Source organism: Scyliorhinus torazame, chromosome 5 (assembly GCF_047496885.1).
Source record: "Scyliorhinus torazame isolate Kashiwa2021f chromosome 5, sScyTor2.1, whole genome shotgun sequence".
Taxonomy (NCBI): domain Eukaryota; kingdom Metazoa; phylum Chordata; class Chondrichthyes; order Carcharhiniformes; family Scyliorhinidae; genus Scyliorhinus; species Scyliorhinus torazame.
The window spans coordinates 79,571,316-79,584,150 of record NC_092711.1 but is presented as its reverse complement, the minus strand read 5'-3'; the positions used below and the strand labels follow the sequence as shown (position 1 = coordinate 79,584,150).

Below are 12,835 nucleotides of genomic sequence, written 5' to 3'. Positions count from 1 at the left end.
CTCCTCCCACTCATTGAAACAAAGATGACAAACGCGCATGCGCCGTGATGCACATCCAATAAAGATGGCGGCCGTTAATCCGAGCCGAATATGAGGAGCTGCAGCTCCGCTCAGTGCAAACTGGGTCCCGTAAACTTTTCCGAGGTTTGCGATTGCAACAGCTTTACACAACGTTTCCGTCCACTCCCGCGATCTCTCACTCCCTCCATATTGATAAACGCCTCTTACCAATGTCAGATCTGAAGAAAACGTGTTTCTACATCGCCATTACCCACACTGCGCATGCTTCAATCACAGCGGGCCCCGCCCCTTATTCTCTTCGTTGGAGGATCAGCCGCTGCCAGTGCTACGGTCCCGCCCCTCGCTTCCTATTGGTCGGGAGTCGCCGTCAATCATCCGGGCATTGTGACGGGTCAGTTGGTGAGAGCGGCCACAGGTTCAGGCTGACTCGCTGATTGTCCAATAATAACAGTGAAGAGTCTCAGTGGGACAATCAGACAATAATAGCGGAGATGGGGCCCAGAGGAGAAACAGCAAAGGATTCACTCACTTTGAGAGTAACAAACAGAGTGTCTGTTCCAATAATAAAAGTGTGTGTGAGTGAACACATCTGTGTCTGCACAGATTTCCTGTTGGTGCTCTTGTTTCCGCCCACACAAAGATGTGCAGGTTAGGTGGACTGGTTGTGCTAAATTGTCCCTGGGAGGGGTTATGAGGATAGGGTGGGAGATTGGCCCAGGCAGTGTGATCTTTCAGAGGGACGGTGCAGACTCATGGGACGAATGGCCTCCTTCTGCACTGTAGCAATTAATCATAGAGTGTCATAGAATTTACAGTGCAGAAGGAGGCCATTCAGCCCATCGAGTCTGCACCAGCTCTTTGAAAGAGCACCCTACCCAAGCCCATACCTCCACCCTATCCCCATCACCCAGTAACCCCACCCAACACTAATGGCAATTTTGGACACCAAGGGCAATTTAGCATGGCCAATCTACCTAACCTGCACATCTTTGGACTGTGGGAGGAAACCGGAGCACCCGGAGGAAACCCATGTGCACACGGGTCAACGTGCAGACTCTGCACAGAAAATGACCCAAGCCGGGAATCGAACCTGGGATCCTGGAGCTGTGAAGCAATTGTGCTAACCACTATGCTACGATGCTGCCCACAATTCTATGGTCATTGAATTCAATGTCCCACCCTATCCTCATAACCCCTCCCAGGGACAAATTTAGCATAGCCAATCCATCTAGCCTGCACATCTTTGGACTGTGTGGGAGGAAACAAGAGCACCAACAGGAAATCTGTGCAGACACAGGAAGAATGTACAAACTCCACACAGTGACCCAAGGTCAGAATTGAACCCAGGTCACTGGTGCTGTGAGGCTAACCACTGTGCCACCCTGTTACTTTGTCAGTTATTAGACAATAACCTGCCTGTTATTCCAATTCTGTTATGCGTTATTCTGTCAGTTATTATTGGACAATAACCTGCCTGTTATTCCAATTCCGGTGTGTGTTACTCTGTCACTGTTATTACTAGACACTAACCTGTGTTATTCCAATTCCAGTGTGTGTTACTCTGTCACTGTTATTACTAGACAATAACCTCTCTGTTATTCCAATTCTGGTGTGTGTTACTCTGTCACAATTACAATTAGACAATAACCTGTCTGTGATTCCAATTCTGGGTGTGTTACTCTTTTACTATTATTATTAGACAATGAAAGGAGGACAAGGTGAAAAGGAACAAATATGTTTTCAGTTCCCTGGGCCCCAAGCACTGGATTCCCTCCCTGAACCTTGCCGCCTCCACCTCATGTCCCTATTTTAATACTCAACTTAAAACTTACCTCTTTAATCAGGTTTTTGGTCACCTGCTCTAATATCTCCTTTTGTGTCTGGGTGTCTCACTATGTTTTATAATGTTCCTGTGAAGTTGACTGGGATGATTTATGATGCTAAAGGTGTTATATAAAGAGAAGTTGTTGTTGTTGACTGTAACCCTGACCTCTTGTTTTACAATAATCGATTGGTTTCACAACAAACTCTATCTCTGATTATATTCCCCTGCGGGTTTGCAGCGGCCGTTAGCTCAGGCCTGTCACCGGGAGTTAGCTCAGGCCTGTCACCAGGAGCACGCCGCAGCTGTTGACCCGGGGCACTCGATGTAAACCCGGGCCCGGAAACTTCTCGGAGTTTGGGCCTCCACCAGGTTTCAGTGAAACCTTCCGACCTCGTCCAGCATCAGCACTGCGCATGCTCCAATTCACAATGGCCGAGAATGATTGACGGTAGCTCTAGGCCAATAGGATGCAATGGGCGAGTCTGGAGGACCTAGTGGAGCGGCTACTCCTCCAACCAATCGGAGTAAGTGAGGGGCGGGGCTAGACACGGACGTCACTCATTATAAACTGGAGCATGCGCAGTTTCGTTCATTGCTCAGCATTGAAGAGGTTGTGTTGAAAGTTTCGGCTGTGCGGTACCGCCGGGTGAGTCCTGAGGGATGATTAAAGCCGGCGGTGGGTTGTTCCGGCGGCTTCATAAACACACCGCATAGGCCTGAAACCCCCATTTACGAAGCTCAGATACGGCATTTGAACCGGCGAAAGCTGCTCGGGCTTTTCCCCGAAACAGGCCCGACTTAACGGCCGCCATTTTCTCGGGAGCATGTGTTTAGCCTGGCGCATGCGCAGACAGAGCCCAAGGCTCTGCCCCATCCATTCACTCTGATTGGTTGGAGGATCAGCCGCTCGTGTTCGGTCCTCCAGATCCGCCCCCTCTTCCTATTGGTCGGTACCTGCCGTCAATCAGTCCTTGGGCATTGTGAGCTGGAGTAAACCCTTCAGAACCCTTGTTTGCTTCACATGCGATCTTCTTGGTGGAACAGCCCGGAGTGGGCGGGGTTTCAGGGTTCCAATGACCAGGAGGGAAAATGGTGATGAATTGGTTTTATCCGCACTCTGCACAGAGGGAGTTGAGAACTGAACCCAGCCAGAATGAAGGGGATAAATTGTAAGGATTGGAATAGAGACCATGGTGTGCTGGGTTTGGTGGGCTGTCCAATCTCATGGTGAAAATGAAGGCACAACCTGTCCTGGAAGACCATGTGAGTGGCGGATGGGATTCTGCCAGAGCGGAGGCCAGACCTGCTGAAACACAAACAGTAAAGGGTAAATTTCTATGCCTTGACAAAGGTCCAATGTGTTGGACAAATAGCATCCAAGCAGCCTGGGACAGTGGACTCAAATACAGGACTATCGTCTAAAATATGGTATGATTAATCACCCGGAGATCTGCATTCCAGCACCGGGAGACTGCATGGGATTAGGATTTATTATTTTGCAGGCACAAGTGAGGAAAACATGCTTCATGGAAAATAAAATTGCGTGTTCAGAATTTCTTTCCTGTATTTAAAGTTTTGTAAACTCCTTTTCCGGGGCATTATAATGGGTGGATTTACAAACAGGAAGCTCAAACTGAACATCACAGCATGATCTTACAGAGTCACTGATTCACCACGGTGTGAATATCATCAGTCTTTGAATTTGGAAGGAGAAATGTTTGCATGTTGTGTCAGTGTAACACCAATTCAATAGGGCTGTTTAGCACACTGGGCTAAATCACTGGTTTTGAAAGCAGACCAAGGTAGGCCAGCAGCACGGTTCAATTCCTGTAACAGCCGCCCCGAACAGGCGCCGGAATGTGGTGACTAGGGGCTTTTCACAGTAACTTCATTGAAGCCTACTTGTGACAATAAGCGATTTTCATTTCTTTCATTTCATTTTCAACCATCAGTGTGACTGGAAAAACATCAAGACACACACTGGAGTGGGAGTGTTCCAGTACACTGGCTGTAGAAAGAGCTTTAACCAGTGAAACAGCCTGTTTTTAAAAAAAAAAAAAACATCACAGCAGGGACAAACCGTGCACATGTTCTGTGTGTGTGGACAAAGCTTCAACTGATTGTCCAAACTTGAGAGAAACAGGGAAACTGGTACCATGGAGAAACCGTGGAAATGTGATAGAGGATTTGATTCTTCATCCCGGTTGGAAATCCATCGATGCGTTCACACTAGGGAAAGGCCATTCAGCTGTTCAATATGTGAGAGAGGATTCACTCAGTTATCTGGCCGGTTATCTGGCCTTTAGGACAGAGTGTAGGAGGAACTTCTTCACCCAAAGAGTTGTGAATCTCTGGAATTCCTTGCCCAGTGAAGCAGTTGAGGCTCCTTCTTTAAACGTTTTTAAGAAAAAGATAGATACCTTTCTAAAGAATAAAGGGATTCAGGGATATGGTGTACGGGCCGGAGAGTGGAACTGAGTCCACAAAGATCAGCCATGATCTCATTAAATGGCGGAGCAGGCTCGAGGGGCAAGATGGCCTACTCCTGTTCCTAGTTCTTATGTTCGGTTACACCAGCGCATTCACACTGAGAAGAAGCCATTCAGCTGCACAACCTGTGAAGAGAAATTCAAGTCCTTATCCATGCTCACTGAACACCAGCGAATTCACACGGGTCAGAAACCATTCATTTGCTTTGTGTGTGGGGAGGGATTCACTCAGATATTCACCCTCCAGTCACACCACCAAATGCACACAAATGAGGATCCATTCAGGTGCACCACCTGTGGAGAAGGTTTCAGTCAGTCAGCTGACCTCCGTGAGCACCAATGCACTCACTGGGGAGAAGCCGTTCACCTGCTCCGTGTGTGGGAAGGGATTCCCTTGGTCATCCCAACTGCTGACACATCAGTGGGATCACACCGGGGGGAGACGGTTCACCTCCTTGTGTGGAGCAGGATTCTCTCAGTCACAACACCTGCTGAGACACCAGCGAGTTCACAAGTGAGTGCAGGGACGGGAATCTGCTGTTTTGCTGCTGCCAATCACATCCAGGATTGATAGTCTGACAATATCTGGTTTGATTCTGTTGATGTTGACTATCCCTTTAACTGGCTGCAGTTTTATATTCTAGAGATGTTTGGGCTGCAATGCCCCTTTTTAAAAGCACCACCTGTGATCTTTCTTTTTCATTCAAGAACTCTCAACAGAAACTTGTTGAGAATAAATATCAACTTTTTACTTGAATCCTAAATTTGTCTGTGATGCAAAATCTACAGTTCAGTTTCTGAAATGTTCTGCTAATTAACACCTCCGATGGGAAACTCTTGATTAATCTTTCCTGATCATTCTTACTGCCTTCTTCAGAGTGGCATATCCATTATGCAATGAAATTCCGAACAGGCACATCAACATTGTTACTGATGAAGTTTGGAAGTCGCTGAGTTGAATCATTTCTGACACAGCAGCAGCAACATTTGGTAAAGGTGGAACCCACAACAAAGACCGGTTTTGAGACGTACTCAGCAGAGATGACATCTGTACCTGATGTACAACATAAACCCGACAGCTAGAACACTTGAAAATAACCAGGATGGATGTGTAAAAAGCAGGGGGATACTGTGGAAATAAACATTGGATCAGCCGACATCAATAATTCCAAACTGCCTGTGACAATGGAAATAGATGTGCTGAGTCTGATGTGACTAAGGGCGCTTTGTCCTACAGTCACCAAAGTTGCTGCCCTGAAATTGTCAGATTGTGAAGTTCTTACTGACAGAAGTAAACAGATGTCCCACTGGGTTGAACATGACTGTGAGCTGTATCCCTGTGAGACAGACATCTCCCAGTCTCTGTTTGATTCTCCTACAGCTTCCCGTCATGGTTGAGTTGCACAAGGAACCCTCATCATTTGAGTTGGAAAAGCCCATTGTTTGCTGAGCAAGCAGAAAGGCACCCGGCAAGGATGGAATTCCAGTTGAACTGTTCAAACACAAAGTCCCATCGACTGTCACACCTTCCTGACTGCCTCCGTCTCTGTTGTGAGGTTGTCGGCTGCTCCTCCTTTCGAGGGTGATAACTGCTGAGAGTCACGTATTTCTCTTATTTGTCTTCATGTGACTGGAGAAGGTGATTCTCAACCCACAGATCTTGGAACTGTGGGGCAGGATGACCCATGCACAGTGGGATTCAGTGAACTGGATTTGCTCCCTCTTTGCCTCTTCATTAAGGTTTTGGAACTCAAATGTGTTCAAGCTCGATGGACAAGTTGTTGCTATAGTAACTGATTAGGAGAAAACTCTTCCCAGTTATTAACATCAATGCTTATTACATAACGTTTATTAGATGGGGTTGATTGTGCCTCTTGGTACATGTTGGTCCGTCAGACCTGACATTGAATGACTGAATCTGAAGTCTGTCACTAAGTTCTCTCTGATGGGATGGACAATCCGGGTGGGGGTAAAGTGCCTCAAGGTCAGTGATGGACGGGAATGGGTACAAAATGAACCCGGGTAACGGTGAGAACCATGAAATCATCACGAACAATCAGAGTATCGTGTTAGAAAACTAACAAATGACTTGGACGGCTGGGATGGTTATCAAATTTGCTGATGACACAAAGATAGGCAGGAATATAAATTATGTAGAAGACGTAAGTTAGCCCACAGATAGCACGGTGACAATTTGAATTAACGACTTTGCCGTTTAAAGATTTGGCTTTATCTCATTTGTTAACCAAGTGTTTGAGAACCGGAGATATGGGAGTTATCTCCAAACTGAGCATTGACTTCTGTCACTGATGTGAAAATACCATATTATGAGAATAATAAGAACATTTTCCCCTTAGAGGGATCAATAGCCAGCGGCACAGATTTAAGGTCAGGTGCAGAACATTTTGTGGGGATTTGAGGCAAATCTTTATCACCCAGAGGAATGTGGGAATCTGGAACTCTGTGTGAAAGGGTGATAGAGACAGGAACCCTCCACATTTAAGAAGTGTTTAAATGAGCACTTGAAATGCCGTAGCTACAAGGCTGCGGACGAAGTACAGGAAAATGGGATTGGAATAAATAGGTGTTTGATGGCCAGCACAGACACAATGGGCTGAAGAGCCTCTTCGTATGCTGTAAAACTCTGACACTATGACAGAAAGCAGAGATTAGGCACAATGCGTCTTTTTGAGATTGGCAAGATTTATTGAGTGATGCGCCATAAGGATCAGTGCTGGGACCGCCACTGCCCAGGCAACATCAGAGAGTGATAGAGTTTTACAGCACAGAAAGAGGCCCTTTGGCCCAACATGTCTGAGAACAAATAGCGATTCACCAGGCCCGAGTGAACGGCCACCATCTTTATGGGAGGCAATGATAATCGTGTGCATGCACAGCCGCCATCTTTATAGGGGGCAATGTGCAGCAGGGCGCATGTGTGGTGCTCTCTGTCCTGTCATCAGGAGGAGAGAATGTTGTGAATTTCTATCCTGGATGAACAGGGATGGATTCTGGAAACTCCTTTTGCAGGGGGTTAGAAGGGGAGGATTTAAACACAGCAAACTGAAACCAAGAGAATTGTTTGTCTCTTCTGATATAGGTCTTTAACTGGGTTGGAGCTGAGGATTGAGATGGGGAGGCTCCAACTTCATTCCATCATGTGGCTGACCAGGAACCTCTCTCACTCCTGTCATCTGCTGTTGGTGTCTGTTGGAAGGATTTACAGGCTGATGCTATGAAGAAGAGTCATACAGACTCAAAACGATAACTCTATTTTCACTCTCCACAGATGCTGCCAGACCTGTTGAGTTTTCCAGTATTCTCTGTCTCTGTTTCAGATTCCAGCATCCACAGGATTTTACTTTTCTTGATATTCAGTCTGTTTGGCCAAGTTATGAACACGCTTTCCTTGGTCATCAACTCCTAGAGTGGGACTGGAACCCAGAGCTTCTGGTTCAGAGTCAGGGTAATCTACTGCTGCACTACAACATCTCTGGAACACAATAGAGACTAATAAATCCCAAAGAAAAATAGGAAATAATCCTTTCTTCAAACAGTTGCTAAAATGTGGAGTTCACTAAGGCTGGAAGTGGTTGACATAAATAACTGAGTTGCTTTTACCAGGAAACTAAATGAGGACCTGAGAGAGAAATGGGATCAGAATGCGAAACTCTCAAGCTGAGATGAGGTCAGCAGAATGAGGGGAGTCTTGTGTGGAGCAGAAACTAGTACATACCAGATGGGCCGAATGGCCAATTATGTATCATATATTCTTTGTAATTAATTGTAAATTATTTTACAGGGTAATAGAAGAGGAGGATTTGCAGTCCGGAAAATCAAACCAGTTGTCAGGTCTGACGGAGTCAATCGATTCATCGGGATCTGAAGGAATTTAATTGATGTCTCAGCTGGAAATTGGTGAGAGTCCGTTCGCCTGCTCCGTGTGTGGGAAGGGATTGATACAGCTGTAAACATGCTGACACGACAGCGAGCTCGCAATAGCGAGAGTCCGTTCACCTGCTCCGTGTGTGGGAAGAAATTCATGTGTTCGTCCAACCTGCTGGCTCACCAACTCGATCATATTGATGAGGAGCCTCTTCAAAGCTCTGATTCTGGGGATGGCTCTGATACCTCCAAGGAACTGGTCCAATACCAGCGAGTTCACACTGATGCCAGACCATTCAGCTGCTCACACTGTCAGAAGAGATTCAGCCAGTCCTCCCGCCTCGCGGAGCACCAGCTCCTTCACACACACGAGAGACCATTCAGCTGCTCCCACTGTGGGGAGTTATTCACTGAGTCAGTGCATCTCATTGAGCACCAGCAAGTTCACAACAAGGACAGGCCATTCAGCAGCTCTCAGTATGGAAAGAGATTCACTCAGTCCTCCCACTACACTGAGCACCAGCTCATTCACTCCAACAAGAGACCTTTGAAATGCTCAGAGTGTGAGAAGACCTTTAAAAGAAACTTTAATCTGCTGAGACACCAGCGCACTCACACCGGGGAGAGGCCGTTTCCCTGCTCTGTGTGTGGGAAGAGATTTGCTCATTCATTCCACCTTCGGAGACACAAGCAAGTTCACACTGGGGAGAGACCATTCACCTGTTCCATGTGTGGGAAGGCATACAGTTGCTCATCTGACCTTGTGATACACAAAAGGACTCACACTGGAGAGAGGCCATACACCTGCTCCGAGTGTGGGAAGGGATTCACTCGTTCAGCCTACCTTTTGATGCACAAAACGGTTCACACCGGGGAGAGGCCATTCTCTTGCTCTGTGTGTGCGAAGAGATTTACTCAGTCAGCTGCCCTGCGCGCACACAAGCGAGTTCACACCGGGGAGAGGCCATTCACCTGCTTTGTGTGTGGGAAGAGTTTCTCTCGTTTGTCCCAGGTTTTGATACATGAGCAAGTTCACACCGGGGAGAGGCGGTATCTTTGTCACGTATGTGGGAAGGGATTTACTAGTTTACACCACCTGCAGAGACACCAGCTTGTTCACACCGGGGAGAAGCCGTTTATCTGCTCCGTGTGTGGGAAGGCTTTCCCTGAGTTGTCCAGCCTCCGGAGACACGACCACATCCACACTGGGAAGAGGCCGTTCACCTGCTCTGTTTGTGGGAAGAGATTTATTCAGTCATTCGATCTGCTGAAACACCGGAGAGTTCACACCAGGAAGAAGCTGCTCACCTGCTCTGTGTGTGAGAAGAGATTTACTCAGTCATCCAACCTGCTGAGACACCAGAAACTTCACACGTTACCAGAAAAGTTGAATTCTGTTGTTCCTGTTGCGAATCACACCCAGGATTGAACCTTTTCTACTTTCTAACTCTAGATTATTTCAGTCTCAATCTTCCAGTTACTCTCATGGATAAGTCCCAGCTCCCCATACCTTCCAGAGTGCCTCTCCTGGCCTTGGGATCCACAGAAGTATCACTAACATTCCCAGTGATCAATAAAACAAAACCCTGTCTGTTAATCACTTTCAGATACTGAACTCATTGCATGGACTGGAGCGCTTCAGCTGTGAAGAGAGGCTGGTTAGGTTGGGGTTGTTTTCCTTACAGCAGAGAAGGCTGTGCGACTGGGGGGGGGAATTTTATTAAAGTGTCCAAAATTATGAGGAACATAGAGTGGATAGAAAGAAACCTTTTCCCTTAATAGAGGAGTCAGTAACCACGAAGCAGATTTTTATGGTAAGGAGCAGGAGATTGAGGGGATTTGAGGAGAAACGTTTTCACACAGAGGGTGGTGGGAATCTGGAACTCACTACCTGAAAGGGTGCTCGAGGTGGGAACCCTCACAACATTTAAGAAGCATTTAGGTCAGCACTTAAAACGTCAGCACATACAATACTATGGATCAAGTGCTGGAAAATGGGATTAGAATAATCGGTGCTTGATGGCTGGCACAGGCACGATGGGCCGAAGGGGCCTCTTTCAATAATCGCTTATTGTCACAAGTAGGCTTCAATTTGGTGTTGTAAGACTGACTGGTGTCTCAGAGCATCTCGCAGAGAAATGGCAAATGGAATTTAATCTGGACAAATGTCAGGTAATGCATTTTGGTAAGTCTAACATCGAGGGGACCGTAAATTGCAAAACTCTTAGGAATATAGAAAGTCAGAGAGATCTGGGCGTGCAGGTCCACAGATAGAACATAGAACAGTACAGGACAATACAGGCCCTTCAGCTCACGATGTTGTGCCGCCCATTTATCCTAACCTTTACCCCTTCAATTTACTGCTGTCCATGTGCCTGTCTAAGAGTCCCTTAAATGTCCCTAATGACTCTGACTACCACCTCTGCTGGCAGTGCACTCCACACACCCACCACTCTCTGCGTAAAGAACCTACCTCTGACATCTCCCCTATACCTTCCTCCAATCACCTTAAAATCTTTGAAGGTGGCAACACAAGTGGACAAGGTAGTCAAGAAAACATATATAATGCTTACCTTCATTGGATGGGGCATCGAGTTCACAGCCTAAAGGCAGAATTGCAGTGTAAGGTACATAAAATTCAGATTTGGACGAAGGAATCCAGCTAAAACAATGGAAATCTGAGACAATCCTGTGATAACAACAGTTAATAAATTAATTAGGTGACAGGGAAATGGTGGACGGGATATTAAAAGAAGGAATATTGAATTAAAATTATATTACAATTGGAGTTTGTACATTCTCCCTGTGTTTGCATGCGTCTCACCCCCACAACCCAAAGATGCTCAAGGTAGGTGGATTGGCAACGCAAAATTGCCCCTTAATTGGAAAAAATGAATTGGGTACTCTAAATTTAAAAAAAGAAAATTATATTACAGTTACAGACCTATACACCATTCCTATATTACAGGCTCAGAAATAGATTTACATTTATTGTCACATGTACCAAGGTACAATGAAAATTATTGTTCTGCATACAGTCCAGTCAGATCGTCCATACATGAAAAACGTTGGGCATACAATAGATACAATGTAAATACACAGACATCGGGTGAACCGTATGGAGTATGGTGCTACACCAGAGAAGATGTGTGAAGAAATGAGTTCAGTCCGTAAGAGGGTCGTTTAGGAGTCTGGCAGCAGCGGGTAAGAAGCTGTTTATGAATCTGTTGGTGCGTGATCTCAAACTTTTGTATCTTCTGCCTGATGGAAGAGAGAATATCCCAGATGGGAGGGGTCTTTGATTATGATCCTTTATTGTCACAAGTATGAACTTACTGTGAAAAGCCCCTATGCTGCCCACTTTCCCATGGCAGCGGGAGGTGTAGACAGAGTCAGTGGGTGGGAGGCAGGTTCACGTGACGTCCTGGGCTGTGTTCACGTCTCTCTCTAGTTAAAATCGCTCCAGTGCAAATGGAGGCCATTCAGCCCATCGAGTTTGCACCGACCCTCTGGAATAACACTCAGCCCAAGCCCACTCCCCTTCTCTATCTTAATAACTCCTAACCTAAGCATCTTTTCTGGAAACTGAGGGACAATTGAGCATGGTTAATCCACCTATGAAGGAACGGTCTTGGGCCGATCAGTTACCATACCAAGCTGTGATGCAGCAGAAAGCTTTCTATGGTGCATCTGTAAAAATTGGCAAGAGTCAATGTGGACATACCAAATGTCCTTAGTTTCCTGTGGAACATATGAAGTACATGTAAAACTCATTATTTAAGTATTTCACTGAGGACCAGGAACTATGTAAGGATTTGACTCTGTCTGTTTTATTGCAGAGCTATTAATAAAATCAGTAAAAGACAATCTGTTGTTGGGAGTTTGATTCTCTGGTGTCTGAAACCACAAGATTCAATGTTTAGAGGCAACAAGATGAACAAGGAAACACATCAAGGCGCAAAACTCCAGCTGGATATTCACAGGAGAAAGTCTGTTATCAAACACCTCGAATGAATGAAATGAAATGAAAATCGCTTATTGTCACAAGTAGGCTTCAAATGAAGTTACTGTGAAAAGCCCCTAGTCGCCACATTCCGGCGCCTGTTCGGGGAGGCTGTTACGGGAATTGAACCGTGCTGCTGGCCTGCCTTGGTCTGCTTTCAAAGCCAGCAATTTAGCCCTGTGCTAAGATCCCAGCTGTAAGTAACTCAAATCATTTGTAAATATCTTTCAAATGCTGACAGGTTGCAGCTGTCAGTTTCCATCACATTGATGCCAATGAAAGGTTAGAGAATGGTTATTCTGGAACTAAAAAACACGAGTTATATCACAGCTAGACTACTGAGTACAGTTCTGGTCACCACATTACAGGAAGAATGTGATTGTACTGGAGAGAGTACGGAAGAGATTTATCTGGATGTTTCCAGGATTGGGGAATTTTAACTGAGGAAAGATTGGATTGACTGGGATTGTTTTCTGTGGAACAGAGGAGGCTGAGTGGGCATTTAATTGAGGTGCATAAAATTATGAGGGTCCCAGATATAGTGGATCAGACGGCAGAAGGACCTATTTCATTAACAGACAGATCAGTAACCTGGAGGCAGCGATTTAAGTA

The 12,835-nt window shown here is 46.0% G+C and overlaps 1 protein-coding gene across 6 annotated transcripts in view; it reads left to right on the top strand.

Moving 5' to 3' along the window:
• LOC140418561 (uncharacterized) overlaps window positions 1–12,087 on the top strand; it is a 35,476-nt gene extending 23,389 nt beyond the window's left edge. The window contains exons 1-2 of one of the 6 annotated variants that reach the window (XM_072502068.1): window positions 2,442–2,492; window positions 8,138–12,087. In XM_072502068.1, the coding sequence (XP_072358169.1) occupies window positions 8,309–9,649 (1,341 nt within the window). In that variant the 5' untranslated portion in view covers window positions 2,442–2,492; window positions 8,138–8,308 and the 3' untranslated portion in view covers window positions 9,650–12,087. The other 5 variants (XM_072502070.1, XM_072502071.1, XM_072502073.1 and 2 more) reach the window with 5 other exon arrangements.
• The last annotated feature ends 748 nt before the right edge of the window (window positions 12,088–12,835 follow it).